Source organism: Hemibagrus wyckioides, linkage group LG07 (genome assembly GCF_019097595.1).
Source record: "Hemibagrus wyckioides isolate EC202008001 linkage group LG07, SWU_Hwy_1.0, whole genome shotgun sequence".
NCBI classification, from domain to species: domain Eukaryota; kingdom Metazoa; phylum Chordata; class Actinopteri; order Siluriformes; family Bagridae; genus Hemibagrus; species Hemibagrus wyckioides.
This window is the reverse complement of record NC_080716.1, coordinates 4,573,947-4,591,611: the sequence shown is the minus strand read 5'-3', so window position 1 is coordinate 4,591,611 and position 17,665 is coordinate 4,573,947. Positions and strand designations below refer to the sequence as shown.

Sequence of the window (17,665 nt, the reverse complement as noted above, 5' to 3'; positions counted from 1 at the left end):
ACCTGCACCACCATATGCACCATCTGCAGCTGCACCACCATCTACACCACCACCTGCACCACCATATGCACCATCATCTGCAGCTGCACCACCATCTACACCATCATCTTCATCTGCACCACCCACCTGCACCACCATCTACACCACCATCTGCACCTGCACCACAATCTGCACCACCATCTGCACCTGCACCACCATCTGCACCTGCACCACCATCTGCATCACCATCTACACCACCATCTGCATCTGCACCACCATCTACACCATCATCTGCACCTGCACCACCATCTGTACCGGCACCACAATCTACACCACCATCTGCACCTGCACCACCATCTGCACCTACACCACCATCTACACCTACACCATCATCTGCACCTGCACCACCATCTGTACCGGCACCACAATCTACACCACCATCTGCACCTGCACCACCATCTGCACCTACACCACCATCTACACCTACACCATCATCTGCACCTGCACCACCATCTGCATCTGCACCACCATCTACGCCACCATCTGCACCTATACCACCATCTGCACCTGCGCCACCATCTACACCACGATCTGCACCTGCACCACCATCTGCACCTGCACCACCACCTGCACCACCATATGCATCATCATCTGCACCTGCACCACCATCTGCACCACCATATGCACCATCATCTGCACCACCATATGCACCTTCATTTGCACCACCATCTGCACCACCATATACAGCTTCATCTGCAGCTGCACCACCATCTGCACCTGCACCTGTAACAGCTCTATTAACACACATTTTCTTGCACACACTGATAATAAACATGTCACAGTGGTGCAGCAGGTCAGAGGGCATGATGCATCAGATCTCGAGTCTGATCTTCACAGTCTGATCTCCATAACAAATCTCACTTAAATGTGTCATATCCAGAATCTCAGTGTTTCTCTGTCCTTTCACACACATACACACACACTCACACACTCACACACACACACACACACACTCACACACACACACACACACACACAGTGACCTGAGGGTTTGTGTGAACAATGAGAAGTTCACATTCCATAACACTGTGTAACGTTAAACAGACGGAAGCTGCTAACAGGATTATTAGCATTTGAACAATGAGACGCTAAGCCTCAAGTCAGCCAGATGTTAGCATAACGCTAATCCAGAACCCACACTAGACCAGCAGATGCGGTTAGCATGACACATGTACACAGTAAAATACATCCAGGTGTAGGGCTGTTCCGTGGGACTGCGACAAAGTGTTAGCATTGCTAATCATGAAGGAAAGCGAGTAGAGACAGGTTAGCGCTACACGAGTATAAAACAGAGTTTTTTGCTAACGTAGTGGAAATCAGGAAGGTCAAGGCTCAGGAATATCTGAAACATCAGCGACGAGGCACAAGCCGCAGCAAACGAATGGAGTGGACCAATCACAGAAGGGGGCGGAGCCTTGACTAGACTACACTTTACAGGCTGTGTTGAGAATCAGAGTCAGACATTTGTTCGGTTTTTATGATTTAAAATGTCAGGTCGTCTGTAGAACGCTTCACTCTAATGACCTGGTTTTATTTATCTGAGTATTAGCTGCTAAACGATGAATCTGCAGCTGTCTGAACACAAGAGGGCGTGGCCCTGAATCATTTGTGTAATCGTACGGTTGTTATGGTTACGATGACGCATCGATTTCCTGCTCCCCTTTCCACGCCGCCGGTTCCCGTGTCCTCACGGCCTCATCAGAGAGGCGCACGCTTCAAAGGTGTCCGCTGGCATGCAGACACGCGATTGGCCCCGAGGATTAAACAGCTGCAGCGAGTTAACGCTCCGGGACTAGCCTTCAGATCGAGCCGCAGCTCCTTCGGTGCCTTTACGGGCAGATTCAGGAAAAGCTTGGCTCATGTATCAGTGGAGCGAGCGGACAGAGGAGCAGTGTGAAGCCGGACGGGGGGGTGGGGGTATGGGGGGAGGAGGTTGCGGTGCTGATCACAGAGCCGGTTGTGTGGCTCAGAGAGGATGCTGGGAAACTCCTCACTGTGGGCTTGTGTGGATCTGGACCAGCTCCTAGACGTTGACGTGAAAACAGCGGTGCAGAGCGCTGAAGTGCGTCATGGGAGTCATGGAGGAGGCGACATCAGGAAACGTCTCGTTAGTTCCAGCTTGTGATTCCATTCATCAGTAGCGCAAACGCACATCACGGTTTCTTTTAAAGCACTAGCCGTGTGCGAGACGCTAAAAAAGAAATAAAGAGCCATGCTAACTTTACACACACACACAGACCAATCGCGTCTTCCTTCTCTTTCTAACGTTTCTATAGTCTGTGTTCTTCTGTCCAGTTAAAGGTCTGAGAGGGAACTGAAGAAAAGTCGGACCGCACGATCTGAGGAATCGACAGTTTTACCGCAGTCTTTAACTGACGCTAATGTGTCAGGGTCATGCTAACTCCAGAGTCATTTGGAAAAGGCTGCGAGTTTCCCCAAAAGGCCAGAATGAAACATGATGACATCACACTGAGCATGCCCAGTGAACACCTGACCCCTGAGCTTTAGGAACCAGGTCCAGAGTCAGGTCCAGCGTCGTGATCGCGTCACTAATCCTGAAACTCCCGCTCATTTCCGCTCTTGTTTAGTCTGAGTGACGCCGCGGCTGGACTTTACCCCACGCTTACACTCCCGCAGCGGTGACATGCTGACGGCGGTATTCGTGTGTATCCATGCCAGATTTCAGATCCCCACACACACACACACACACACACACACAGATTTAAATGAGCTGCACATGTGGCGTGCTCTGTACCGCTGAGTGTATGAAGCTCCAGACGTCAGCGTGTTTAATGGAAACCTTCTCCTCCACTTTACAGCTGCTCTCTGATCTGAACATCTGGAGACTGCACGCTGTGATCATGTGACACATCATTAATGTCCAGTCTTCAGTCACACGGTCACACTGAGGGGTGTCGGCTTTATTGTCTGATCAAACGACTCAAATGCATGCAGATCTTCATCCTTCTTTGTTAAAGTTACAAACTGTCTGTGTGTGTGTGTGTGTGTGTGTGTGGAGGATCTGAGTGACCCGTCACTACAGAGTGAGGTCACTGAGACCTGGTATGACTTTATTTCATGGCTTTGGTCAGTCATTGTTTGGTCAGATGTGTGAGACAGGAAGCCAGTGATGTTCAGTGATGTTCAGATGTTTAGATGTACAGATGTTCAGATGTTCAGTGATGTCTAGATATTTAGTGATGTTCAGATGTTTAGATGTACAGATGTTCAGATGTTCAGTGATGTCTAGATATTTAGTGATGTTCAGATGTTTAGATGTACAGATGTTCAGATGTTCAGTGATGTCTAGATATTTAGTGATGTTCAGATGTTTAGATGTACAGATGTTCAGATGTTCAGTGATGTCTAGATATTTAGTGATGTTTGGTGATGTTCAGATGTTTAGATGTACAGATGTTCAGTGATGTCTAGATATTTAGTGATGTTTGGTGATGTTCAGATGTTTAGATGTACAGATGTTCAGATGTTCAGTGATGTCTAGATATTTAGTGATGTTCAGATGTTCAGTGATGTTCAGATGTTTAGATGTACAGATGTTCAGTGATGTCTAGATATTTAGTGATGTTCAGATGTTCAGTGATGTTCAGATGTTTAGATGTACAGATGTTCAGATGTTCAGTGATGTTTAGATATTTAGTGATGTTCAGTGATGTTCAGATGTTTAGATGTACAGTTGTTCAGATGTTCAGTGATGTTCAGATGTTCAGTGATGTTCAGATGTTTAGATGTACAGATGTTCAGTGATGTTTAGATATTTAGTGATGTTCAGTGATGTTTAGATGTACAGATGTTCAGATGTTCAGTGATGTTCAGATGTTTAGATGTACAGATGTTCAGAGATGTTCAGATGTTTAGATGTACAGATGTTCAGTGATCTTCAGATGTTTAGATGTACAGATGTTCAGTGATGTTCAGATGTTTAGATGTTCAGATGTTCAGTGATGTTCAGATGTTTAGATGTACAGATGTTCAGATGTTTAGATGTTCAGTGATGTTCAGATGTTCAGTGATATTCAGATGTACAGATGTTCAGTGCTGTTCAGATGTTCAGTGATGTTCAGATGTTTAGATGTACAGATGTTCAGTGATGTTCAGATGTTTAGATGTACAGATGTTCAGTGATGTTCAGATGTTTAGATGTACAGATGTTCAGTGATGTTCAGATGTTTAGATGTACAGATGTTCAGTGATATTCAGATGTTCAGATGTTCAGTGGTGATCAGATGTTCAGAGTTTCTCCTGAAGGCATTAGCAGCAACATGGTGTTAGTAATCTCGCTGTGTCTGAGCTCCAAACACAGGAAGTGGGTGTGGTTTGCTTTGGCTGCAGACCTGCTACTGTGAGTTACTTCACAGAGTGGGCTTTGGTTACTGTCATCACTCGTTACTTCTCTCAGACTAAAGAGGGGAAAGTTACAGAGCTGAGATCTTACACCAGGCCTCAGGCTTATCATCTCTGCACTTCACAAGTCCTCAAGCCACCACACACACACACGCACACACACACACACACACACACACACACACACTGTTAATAAAAAGCAGACTGAGGTGTCGAGCTGATCTGAGGACAGCTCTGAGTGTGAGGAGAAAGATCACCTCACTGTGAAACATGCTGCTGGTGGCATCATGTAGTGTGTGTTCCTGGTAAAGGGACTGGATCACAAGGACACACTGGAGAGCAGGGTGAACCTGATCCATGAGAAGTTTGATTACTGACTCCACATCTCTCTCTCTCTCTCTCTCTCTCTCTCTCTCTCTATCTCTCTCTCTCTCACTGTCTCCTCTCTCTCTCTCTCTCTCTCTCTCTATCTCTCTCTCTATCTCTCTCTCACTGTCTCCTCTCTCTCTCTATCTTTCTCTGTCTGTCTGTCTCTCTCTCTCTCTCTCTCTCTCGCAGATGAGTCATATCAGAAGTTGGCGTTGGAGACCATGGAGGAGTTGGACTGGTGCCTGGACCAGTTAGAGACCATCCAGACACACCGCTCTGTCAGCGACATGGCCTCCAACAAGGTGAACACACACACACACACGCACACACATCTGATTGCTAATTGTCCATGACGACGCTACGCTAAGGGTTCTATGAGTACAGTTAGGTTTAAACTCTGACTACATCCTTGTTCCGCATGGCATTGTGGGAAAATAAGATTATATAAAGATTAGCATTGCAGTGGGACGTTTAATAAATGTTTTTTTTACATAAACGTTCCTGTGAAGGAGCTGTTGCTATCAAAAACTGGTCCACCAATCAGAGTGCAGAACTCAGCCCCAGCGTGTGTTACAATGTGTCTGTGTGTGTGTGTGTGTGTGTGTGAGAAATCTGGTTTCAGGGTTAATGTTTGTTCACTGCAAGATTTGTGAGTGGCAAAACGCTGCAGATTCATGCTTACACACACACACACACACACACAGTGAGGTGGAGGAGGTGGTGGTGGTGGAGATGATCACGTAACTTATCTTTGATGTGTTAAATTATTGCACAATAAACACGGGTTTTAATGAATAACAAAAACCACAACCAATCAGATCGTCAGGTCAGTTAATACGTTTCAACCCTAGCGGTGTTTAATCTGACACCATGTCAATCAAAGCTCTTCCTGGGAAAGTGGGTGGTTCTTTATTACGTTTATTAATTAGAACAGCTGTGAGTCATGGTTAGCTTGTTCGCGGGTGTTATGCTAGCCTTGGCTAATCTAACTAGTTTTAATAACTGTGCTGTTTATTTAAAAGCCTGAGTCAGATGAGCTAATTGCATTTTTTCCATAAGCCACGCCCCTTTTTTGTTATTTCCCGCTCGATTACACCAACTAAATCCGGCAATTAACATCTGACCTAACGTGGGTAATTCCCAGCCAGCATTAACCAGTCAAACCAGTTCAAATCGCACTGTGTAAAAGTTTGTACGCCCTCAAGGCGAAATGAATACAATGAAACGTTGAAATTCCTAGCGTTTATTGTATTGGGTTTTTACTGTAAACATTTTGAAGTAACAAAACATGTTATGTTAAGATTTAAACAACTCTCTTTTAAAAAAAAAAATGAAAAAATCTTTAATAGTATCTGGACTCGGTGGGGAAATACTGATACTAATACTGGCGACCTGACCGGTTCCGTTCTCTGCTGCCATCGTGGGCGTCAGCAAGTAGCAGACGTGAGAAATGTTTCAGTAACACAGGAAGTAGGAAGGAATGCAGGAAGTGGAATAATCCCCTTATTATACTCAGCTTCATTAAATTCCAGCACTACATCCTTTTTTCCGATTTAAAATAATTGGGGGGCACAAACTTTTGCTCTGGCCTGTTGTTCAGGTTGTAAACAGTGAGAGAGTTTAGCGTGAAGCTAACGCTGTACAGAATTCCTCTAGAGCTGAACCTGATGGTGTGGTTACAGTGTAGTTACGGTGTAGTTACAGTGTAGTTACAGTGTAGTTATGGTGTAGTTACAGTGTAGTTACGGTGTAGTTACAGTGTAGTTACGGTGTAGTTACGGTGTAGTTGCAGTGTAGTTACGGTGTAGTTACGGTGTAGTTACAGTGTAGTTACGGTGTAGTTACGGTGTAGTTACAGTGTAGTTACGGTGTAGTTACAGTGTAGTTACGGTGTAGTTACAGTGTAGTTACAGTGTAGTTACGGTGTAGTTACGGTGTAGTTATGGTGTGGTAACAGTAGTTACGACAGGAAGGGCATCCGGCGTAAAACCTGTGCCAAATCGCGCGGGTCGATTGATCTGCTACAAACAGCGGATTGATTGATCTGCTAAGTGTGCGGGACAAACGCTAAGAAAAAAAAAGTGTAGTTATGTGTAGTTATAGTGTAGTTATGGTGTAGTTATGTGTAGTTATAGTGTAGTTATGTGTAGTTATAGTGTAGTTATGTGTAGTTATGTATAGTTATGGTGTAGTTATGTGTAGTTATAGTGTAGTTATGTGTAGTTATAGTGTAGTTATAGTGTAGTTATGTGTAGTTATGTGTAGTTATAGTGTAGTTATGTGTAGTTATAGTGTAGTTATAGTGTAGTTATAGTGTAGTTATGTGTAGTTATAGTGTAGTTATGTGTAGTTATAGTGTAGTTATGTGTAGTTATAGTGTAGTTATAGTGTAGTTATGTGTAGTTATGTGTAGTTATAGTGTAGTTATGTGTAGTTATAGTGTAGTTATAGTGTAGTTATGTGTAGTTATGTGTAGTTATAGTGTAGTTATGTGTAGTTATAGTGTAGTTATAGTGTAGTTATGTGTAGTTATGTGTAGTTATAGTGTAGTTATGTGTAGTTATAGTGTAGTTATAGTGTAGTTATAGTGTAGTTATGTGTAGTTATAGTGTAGTTATGTGTAGTTATAGTGTAGTTATGTGTAGTTATGTGTAGTTATAGTGTAGTTATGTGTAGTTATAGTGTAGTTATGTGTAGTTATGTGTAGTTATGTGTAGTTATAGTGTAGTTATGTGTAGTTATAGTGTAGTTATGTGTAGTTATAGTGTAGTTATGTGTAGTTATGTGTAGTTATAGTGTAGTTATGTGTAGTTATGTGTAGTTATAGTGTAGTTATGTGTAGTTATGTGTAGTTATAGTGTAGTTATAGTGTAGTTATAGTGCAGTTATGTGTAGTTATAGTGTAGTTATGTGTAGTTATAGTGTAGTTATAGTGTAGTTATGTGTAGTTATGTGTAGTTATATGTAGTTATGTGTAGTTATAGTGTAGTTATAGTGTAGTTATGTGTAGTTATGTGTAGTTATGTGTAGTTATAGTGTAGTTATGTGTAGTTATGTGTAGTTATAGTGTAGTTATGTGTAGTTATGTGTAGTTATGTGTAGTTATAGTGTAGTTATAGTGTAGTTATGTGTAGTTATGTGTAGTTATGTGTAGTTATAGTGTAGTTATGTGTAGTTATGTGTAGTTATGTGTAGTTATAGTGTAGTTATGTGTAGTTATGTGTAGTTATAGTGTAGTTATAGTGTAGTTATGTGTAGTTATGTGTAGTTATAGTGTAGTTATGTGTAGTTATGTGTAGTTATAGTGTAGTTATAGTGTAGTTATGTGTAGTTATGTGTAGTTATAGTGTAGTTATGTGTAGTTATGTGTAGTTATAGTGTAGTTATAGTGTAGTTATAGTGTAGTTATGTGTAGTTATAGTGTAGTTATGTGTAGTTATGTGTAGTTATAGTGTAGTTATGTGTAGTTATGTGTAGTTATGTGTAGTTATAGTGTAGTTATGTGTAGTTATAGTGTAGTTATAGTGTAGTTATGTGTAGTTATAGTGTAGTTATAGTGTAGTTATGTGTAGTTATGTGTAGTTATAGTGTAGTTATGTGTAGTTATGTGTAGTTATAGTGTAGTTATGTGTAGTTATGTGTAGTTATGTGTAGTTATAGTGTAGTTATGTGTAGTTATAGTGTAGTTATGTGTAGTTATGTGTAGTTATGTGTAGTTATGTGTAGTTATAGTGTAGTTATGTGTAGTTATAGTGTAGTTATGTGTAGTTATGTGTAGTTATGTGTAGTTATGTGTAGTTATAGTGTAGTTATGTGTAGTTATAGTGTAGTTATGTGTAGTTATGTGTAGTTATGTGTAGTTATAGTGTAGTTATGTGTAGTTATAGTGTAGTTATAGTGTAGTTATGTGTAGTTATGTGTAGTTATGTGTAGTTATAGTGTAGTTATGTGTAGTTATGTGTAGTTATGTGTAGTTATAGTGTAGTTATGTGTAGTTATGTGTAGTTATGTGTAGTTGCAGTGTAGTTATGTGTAGTTATGTGTAGTTATGTGTAGTTATAGTGTAGTTATGTGTAGTTATAGTGTAGTTATGTGTAGTTGCAGTGTAGTTATGTGTAGTTATGTGTAGTTATAGTGTAGTTATGTGTAGTTATGTGTAGTTATAGTGTAGTTATGTGTAGTTATGTGTAGTTGCAGTGTAGTTTTTCTTGCTGATTTGCTCTTTCACTCGTATGTGTCTGTTGATTGGCACTGGTGGCTCAGTGGTAGGTTTCCACTGTGGTGATGCCTCACACACGTAGGGAGCAGCCGAAAGATCAACAAACATATTTTCTTGGCACTTGTGGCTCAGTGGTAGGTTTCTCGTCAAACATGCGGCAGGTCCGGGTTCGATTCCCAGACAGTGCCCAAACCCCAGCCACTGGATGCAGTGCTGGTCCCAAGCCCGGATAAAATGGGAAGGTTGCGTCAGGAAGGGCATCCGGTGTAAAACCTGTTGGTCCTCTGTGGCGACCCTCACACACGTAGACAGAGATCAACAACAACATGTGTCTGATTTGATCTAGTTAAACGTTTGGATTCCGTATGTTCCAATTTCCTAGCAACAGTGTCCTCAAAGTCCTATTTACAGAATTCTTGTACGAAAATAAATAAATAAATAAATGAGTAAATACTGAATAAATAAATTAATAAATAAAATTGTATAAATTAATAATTTTGTACTGATTGTAGTGATTTGCTGCCAGCTTTCTGACATTTTTGGGTTTTTTTTATTTAAGTTCATTTAAATGTAAAAAGAGACATTATTTTTGTCTTTTTTTCATTTTAAATCCTACTTTTGGATTAAAAGAGCCTCCAGGATATTAAGTAGCTTGTGTATAATATTTAAGGAGGTTTCAGTATTTCTGTAGAGATTACGAGGTTTCTGCTTGTTTGGTGTTTTCTTTCATTAAAAGGTGATACAGTGCTACAGCGGAGCTTTAATGGGTTCAAGGCTGTAACTCATCAGCTTGTGGTCCACCGCTGCACACAGCTACAACACTTCCATCACATGTGTGTGTGTGTGTGTGTGTGGCTCTAAGTAGGCCAGAGGAGAGCGTTTTCCCGTATATGACCCGGTTCCTGTATTTACACTGATAAGAAATCAGAAATCACGGACGCAGAGCCCGGTCGCAGGGGCGAGGCTAAACACACGGACACTTCAGGTTTAACGGTTCAATCCTCACGTCCGCCACCGACCCTGACGGAGGAGTTAAAAAGCCTGAAAGTGAAATGGCGGCGGTTCACTCCAGGGCACTGAGGGGGTTGTAATCAGGAAATGAATTAAGACAGCCAGCGAGTGTTTACCTGAGGCTATGAAGAGAGAGAGAGAGAGAGAGAGAGAGAGAGGGTAGGAAGGGGAGTGGAGAGGAGATAAGGGGAGGAGCCTGAATGGGGGGAGGAGACGGGGCTAGATGGAGTGAGGTGAATCAGCCAGGTCTTTGTCTCACATACTTCCTGGCGTGTGTCAAAGCGAACGAGTGTCGAAAAGCGAAAGGCATCGTGCATGCCACTATGGGACTATGCTGCTCTGAGAAAGCGAGAAAGTTTGGTGTGTCTAAAGGCTGGGCTGAGGTGAGGAACCGCTCTGCATCGTAGATATGCATCTCTTTTATCCAACTTTTTAGTTTAGTTAAGTTTAGTTTAGTTAGTTTAGTCAGTGCAGGTGTTAAACAACTCTTGCACACTGAGTGATTTACAAAATACATCCAACTGCATGAGATTTCAGCAGCGCATAAAAACTTTTATACTTTTACTTTTGCTGTAGTGAGTGTGTGAAACGAGTGTGTGTGTGTGTGTTTCACAATGAGACACGCTGTCTGAGGCATGTCAGGGTCAGAATTACTGGCCTCATGAATCACATAATCTACCTCCTGTGGTGTCAGACAAAGGAAGGATGATTTTTCTCTCTGACGTGTGTGTGTGTGTATGTGCGTGTGTGTGTGCTCTAAGTTGAAAGTCTTTGTAGCGTCATTTTTGTTTGGAACTGAACATTTTCGTCAGAAACTTTTACGCAACGCTCCTGCAACGTTTCTGCAACGTTTGACTCTTTTAACATTTGGTTGTTTAACTGGGGATGTTGCAATGTTTTCTTTCTTTTTAAAAAAAAAAAAAAAAAACTGCGAATACGTTTGGCGAAAGCTGTTTTGTAACCGTCTGCCCCTGGAGATCAGAGGAAAGGGCACCGAGTCGTGTTGTGTTGCAACAAGGTTCAGTAAAAGTGCAGCAGCAGCCAGCTTGCTGTACAGCTGTTTTTGTGCATGAGCAGTGGGATTTAGTCTCTCACGCAAGCGCTGCAGGAGAAGGTTGAAGGGCAGATGGGTGAGAGAGAGAAAGAGAGAGAGAGAGAGAGAGAGAGTGAGGAGTTGAAAGGAAGAGGCTGGGGTGAGTCAGTTTGTCGGAGACGGAGGATGAAAAGAAGAGATTTTTTTTGCGGAGATTAGTGGGTTATTGCGTTGTGAGTGCTTCCTCTAGAAGCTGTAAGCATGCTGGAGACCAGCTCCATGCTCTCGGTCTCCTGGAGTCACATTAAGGTGTGTGTGTGTGTGTGTGAATGTAACCATGCCGTATGCTCCTTCATGGCTTCAGGATCTAACCTTCATCTTTTCACACTTTGCAGTTCAAGAGGATGTTGAACCGTGAGCTCACGCACCTGTCGGAAATGAGCCGCTCTGGGAACCAGGTGTCCGAGTTCATCTCCAACACCTTCTTAGGTGAGTCTCAACGTTCATGTTCTTCAAAAAATATGAAATGGCTGAATGGGTTTTATCACTTCACGTAGTCGTTCTGTAAGTCGTTCTCGTTTACTGATGATGAGGAAGAATGAAGAAAAGCACATGTAGGTGAAGGCTGTAGCAGCGTCAGGACACCTCGTGGTGGTTAACCACTACTTTCAAACCAACAAAGCCCTGCTTTATTGTTATTGGTTTTTTTTTGGCCTGAGGCTCTGCCAAGAACAAGGAAGATGAGTGAGAAGAAAGACAGGCGAGCTTTTGACTTCATTCCAAACGAGTTTCTCATGCTGGTGGAGACAAAGAGAGATAAATAATAAGCTGTGTGAATCTATGACAGTAGCAGGAAGTCAGCGCTATCAGCATTCGGGGAAAAGAAGTAGACAATAACACATAAATTACGCTACCTGTAAAAGCAAGCAGGCAGGAAACATTTCCATGAATCTCCTCGGACAGAAACGTAATTCCCTACATTGCTTTGGGATCTGCGTCAGGTTTGTGTTTTGTGAACAAAGCAATGCGTTCTGGAATGCAGATCAGTGACGAGGACGAGGAGGGTTCAGAGAGACTGCGGGCTTTTATTTGTAACAATGTTATTTACTTGTGCTACGCTAATCAACAAGGTTATGAAATGATGCAGTACGACAGTTATGGAAATGGACACACTCACACACACACACTCACACACTTTTTCTCATGTCAGGGAATCCCCCCTGACTGAGGGAGAGTAAGTGAACAGTAGTGAATGCCAGTGAAAAGGTCATAAACAGTAATGAATTGACTGTGCCGTGCGAGGGGTGCATTAGCATAACTGACAGATCGAAACCTCTCCCTCGCAGACAAACAGAACGAGCTGGAGATCCTCTCGCCTCCTCCCAAGTCTCGCGAGAGGAAGAGGAAACAGCAACAACAGCCTCTCATGACTCAAATCAGTGGAATGAAGAAGGTCACACATGGACCGGGCATCTCCAGCAGTGTGGCCAGATTTGGAGTCAAGACCGACCTGGAAGACCTGCTAGCAAAGGTAAGATTACACAGTTGCTGCTTGCATCCTTGTTTCCTAGCCTTGTCTTCTTGATTCCTGGTGTCCTCACTTATAGGTGGTTATCTTGGTACTCAGGGTACCTGGACTTCAAACTTCATAATGAGTCTGCAAACAACTTGCTAAACAGCAAACGTTCTTCTCTTTTTCTCCAGGACTTGGAAAACATCAACAAGTGGGGACTGAACATCTTCAGGATTGCCGAGCATTCCCATCAGCGCCCGCTCACCTGCGTCATGTATGCCATCTTCCAGGTCAGTGCAAACCTTGCAGTATCCTTTAGGGAGTCGATCCAAAGAAAAGTCCAAATGAATCATCTGAGGTTTGAGTCCAACTGACCTGTTTTATTATCCACAGGAAAGAGATTTGATGAAAACCTTCAAGATCCCAATGGACACGTTTGTGACCTACATGATGACCCTGGAGGACCACTACCACTCGGACGTGGCGTACCACAACAGTCTGCATGCCGCCGACGTCGCACAGTCCACACACATCCTCCTGTCCACCCCCGCTCTAGAGGTGAGGGATCATCCGTTATTCCCTAAACTGTTTGTACACGTCTTGGAAGTCTAAAACTAATCCCAAAACAACAAAAGTACTGCATTTTGTCTGGCTTTCATTCCTAGTTGCATGTTTTCTCTCGCTGAAACCTAAACAAACCGAGGCTTGGATATTATCACGACATCGGCACAGTTCACTAATTCTCTTTCCACCTTCTCTCTTTTCTTCCCCTCTCCTTTCGCAGGCGGTCTTCACAGACTTGGAGATTCTGGCAGCCATCTTTGCCGCAGCAATCCATGACGTGGACCACCCGGGGGTCTCCAACCAGTTCCTGATTAATACCAGTGAGTGCTTTTTCTGCCCTTCCATTCCTCCCTTCGCGTGCAGTTTGAGTAACTAGAACCAGATGGAGACCAAACGTTTGGCATGTCGTGTCTATTTTATCTATGCTGCTGTTTAGCCGTGTCTAGTAGGACTTTGGAGTAAAGGCACCCGGCTGTTTTTGTGTTTATGCCTTTTATTTTCCTTCTGTCTTCTTATTTATTGAGCTTTAGTCTTCTTTACATATGGTCTTTCATCTTTAATTGGATATTGTGCTTTTGATTTATTTCCTGGCTCTTTGTTGTTAGCATGCTTTGCAGAACTTCAGTGGTCATTATAAATAAATCTGACTCCTCTCTCGACTCACAGACTCGGAACTGGCACTCATGTACAACGACGAATCTGTTCTGGAGAACCATCACTTGGCCGTGGGCTTTAAGCTCCTACAAGGGGAAAACTGCGACATCTTCCAGAACCTGTCAAAGAAACAGAGGCAGAGCCTTCGGAGAATGGTCATTGATATGGTGAGTCCAAGAACATCCTGTTCCTGGTGACACCACAGTTTTCTTTCTTCCTTTTCTCGAGTCTCTCAGCTAACGTGGCTCTGTTTCCTTCCATTAGGTGCTAGCGACAGATATGTCCAAACACATGAGCTTGCTGGCGGATCTGAAGACCATGGTGGAGACCAAGAAAGTGACCAGTTCAGGCGTGTTGATGTTGGACAACTACACGGACAGGATACAGGTGAGAGCTCGTGGAACTCCAGGAAGTCCGTTTGTGCATGAAAGGATCGTTCTGGAAGAGGCTCACGCTAACTAACCTTTGTGATTTCCTCAGGTCCTGCGCAATATGGTTCACTGTGCTGACCTCAGCAACCCCACCAAGCCACTGGATCTTTACCGGCAGTGGACAGACCGCATCATGGATGAGTTCTTCCACCAGGGTGACAGAGAGAGAGAGCGCGGCATGGAGATCAGCCCCATGTGTGACAAACACACCGCTTCTGTTGAGAAATCTCAGGTAGGAGTCAAGCACATGATCTTCAGGACGTCTTTCAAGTTCTGCAAGGCCTTTAGTTTCTCTTTCCTCTGTGTACTGACTGAGTTCTGATCGTCCTCCAGGTGGGATTCATCGACTACATCGTGCACCCTCTGTGGGAGACCTGGGCGGATCTGGTGCACCCGGACGCCCAGGACATCCTAGACACTCTGGAGGAGAACAGGAACTGGTACCATAGCATGATTCCTCAGAGTCCATCTCCTCCCTTCTACGAAGGCGGAACAGACAAGTTCCAGTTTGAACTGACTTTGGAAAGTGAAGACGGGGATAATATTCACCATGAAGGTTCTTCAGAAATTGGTGACATGGACCTAGCTTCTGCTTCCTCGCCAGCGGAGACGTAACAGCTCACACCGTTGGCGTTCGGTCAGCCATGTTGGTTTATTCCATGAAGCTCCTTTTAACGAAGAAGCAATTTTGCGGACTCGACCGGTCCAGAGGTGCTTTTCGCAGAGCGCGAGTAGAAGTTAACAAATCCAGAGCTGGAGTTAGAACTCGACTTGAAAGTTCTCGTGTGGTTTTGCTGGTTCTGGCACCGAAGCAGAACCCGAGCAGATCCTGAAGCTTAAACTCGGCACCAGCACAGGATGCTATGAAGGAGAACTACTGACTGATGAACCGTATGGACTTATTTTTGGACTATTTTGCAACATTTGTTCCCATAATAAACACGGCAGAACCCGCATACGCGTCCGACACGAAGGATTCTTTCTGGCGAAAACAAACAAAACCGCGAAAGAAAGAAAGTCAGAGAGCTCGCTTTCCTCGAGGTGTTTTGATCTTATTCTGTATTGTTTAAACAGAGAAAGCTGCAGGTTCATGAAGTTGGCCTCTTCAGAAGAGACAGTATTCACTGTGTTTAGATGGGGTTGATTTTAAGACATGGTACATGTGTGTATTTGTAAATAGAAGCGAATGAATCCCAGTTTGAAAGCACTTTAACGCTGAAACCACTTTAGGAGAAGAACACGATTCTGTAAAACGTGAAAAGATGCTGACGTGGCGTCCAGAACTGAGGTAATCTCACCTAAAAAAGAAACATGCTTCAGTGCAGCTGATTTTAAGAAACACGAGCTGACAGTCATCCTTGACGTCAGAGCGCCCGGTTTCTCAGTAGAGCCGCACACACACACAGGATGCGGTTAAAATAAAAAAAAAGCTACATGCGACGCATCCTGAAATCAGGTTTTCATCTCCTGCAGCAGGTCGGCCATGCGGTCGCATGCAGCACGCTTCCAGCCACGGCGTCTTCACACTTCAGCGGCGTGTTTTTGTGTTAAACACGACACAAAATCCGTCAAACTCTCTTCTCACTTTTTTATTTTGTATGTTGTTATTATTATTATTATTATTATTATTATTATTATTATTATTTCTGGGTTTTTTTAAATAACTAAAATATCATTGCAGTGCTAATGAGTATATTTACCCTTTTGGAAACTTCCCTGGTGGAATGTATGTCATCATCATTGTTCTTTACGTTCTTTCCTGATGTTGTGTCGTTTGTGTAATTATTTGTGAATATTGTTATTTTATTATTGTGTGCTGCACATTAAAAACAAAAAACCCCCGAGTGACTGACCGTCTCACACTGTGACATCATGGTGTACTCGTGTCACTCGCCAAAGAGTTTATTAAAAACCTCAACATTTTGGAAAATCTCCGGTGTTTTTGTTGATTTTTTTCTGATGAAATAAAATAAAATTTGATTCATATCTCACACATATTCAAAATAAAAGTTTAGACTACAAACTAAAAACAAATTCAATAAGAACCTTCTGGATTTATGGAGTTTTCTGACAACAAATTAGTAAAAAGAAAATATCACATATTTATTTATTTCTAACACAAATTCGGATGATTCTCTTTTAATTAAATAAAAATGAACACATTATTTGCGAGTCGAAAAACCTGCTGGTTCAGATCAGCATCTGGATTTTTTCTGCAGAAGATAGTGATCTGGATGTCACAGTGGCACTCCACCCCGATGCGAGTGGGCAGTGAAGCGTGATGTGGAGCAGAACCGGCTCAGACAGGACCGTATCACTCTGGAGCATCAGTGTACCATCACGTCACACTGACTACTGAACACAGAGCTCAGGAACATGCTGAGGAACGCTGGACCTCACCTCACTCATCACACATAACATCACTGACCTCTCACTCTAATTAACTCCAGTTCACCAGAGTGCAGAGACATGACCCACATCACACCTCTCACACAGAGAGAGAGAGAGAGAGAGAGAGAGAGAGAAGGGAGGGAGAGGGTGAGACAGAGAGAGAGACAGAGAGAGAGATAGAAGAGAGAGAGAGACAGAGAGAGAGAGAGAGAGATAGAAGGGAGGGGGATAGAGAGAGAGAGAGAGAGAGAGAGAGAGAGAGAGAGAGAGAGAAGGGAGGGGGAGAGATAAAAGATAAGAACAAAAAAAGAAAGAAATAAAACAAAGAAAGAAAGAAAGAAAGAAAGAAAGAAAGAAAGAAAGAAAGAAAGAAAGAAAGAAAGAAAGAAAGTGACAGGTGTCATATTTCGTGGCTCTTTAATAAAAATACTGAGTTCTTTTTTTAGTTAAAGATTTCATGGTTGTTGATTTTCTCCGGAGTTTCTTCTCTGAGCGCGGGTCAATATTTCTGTAAGATTTCAACCCTAAACACTGACTGGAAGATTGTCAGGATTAGAAATGTTGTTGTTTTGTGTGTGTGTGTGTGTGTGTGTGTGAGAGAGAGAGAGAGAGAGAGAGAGAGAGAGAGAGAGAGAGGCTCTAAACACTAATGAGAAGTGTGAGGTTGTGAGTGCTGAGAAGAAACGCAGTGTGTTTACTAAAAGCACCGGTCACTCCAAGGCCAGCGTTTTCCACTGCGCGTCCATGAGGAATCCTGGGAGTTTATTTTTTGAAGAATGCTGCGAGGGCTGAAGCTCTTTGACGTCACCTTCCAGGGAAAGAGCGAGCTCGGAAAGCCGAAAGTCCGGGAGCGACGCCAGGTCGAGGTTCGGGCCAGGGATGGAGATAATACCTGAATACAAACGACTTACAAAGAAACTTCCTGCTTCCTTCATCTCTTCCTCAGAAAGCTGGCTCGGGGCCAAGACTCTTATCAGGAGGAAGTTACACAGAATTTATTCAGGCGGCAAAACACACTGAAGGCTCCGACATGAAGACATGCTGAAGGCCAGGGAGAGACAACACGAGTCCTGAGACAT

The 17,665-nt window shown here is 43.1% G+C and overlaps 1 protein-coding gene across 3 annotated transcripts in view; it reads left to right on the top strand.

The window, feature by feature from the left end:
• The window catches only part of pde4bb (phosphodiesterase 4B, cAMP-specific b), a 58,157-nt gene extending 42,036 nt beyond the window's left edge, over positions 1-16,121 (top strand). Inside the window, exons 8-17 of one of the 3 annotated variants that reach the window (XM_058394664.1) lie at positions 4,960-5,072; positions 11,429-11,522; positions 12,380-12,564; positions 12,738-12,836; positions 12,940-13,104; positions 13,331-13,430; positions 13,777-13,931; positions 14,029-14,151; positions 14,245-14,427; positions 14,529-16,121. In XM_058394664.1, coding sequence (XP_058250647.1) covers positions 4,960-5,072; positions 11,429-11,522; positions 12,380-12,564; positions 12,738-12,836; positions 12,940-13,104; positions 13,331-13,430; positions 13,777-13,931; positions 14,029-14,151; positions 14,245-14,427; positions 14,529-14,810 — 1,499 coding nt within the window. In that variant the 3' untranslated portion in view covers positions 14,811-16,121. The remainder of the gene's footprint in view (positions 1-4,959; positions 5,073-11,428; positions 11,523-12,379; positions 12,565-12,737; positions 12,837-12,939; positions 13,105-13,330; positions 13,431-13,776; positions 13,932-14,028; positions 14,152-14,244; positions 14,428-14,528) is intronic. The other 2 variants (XM_058394665.1, XM_058394666.1) reach the window with 2 other exon arrangements.
• Positions 16,122-17,665: the final 1,544 nt, after the last annotated feature.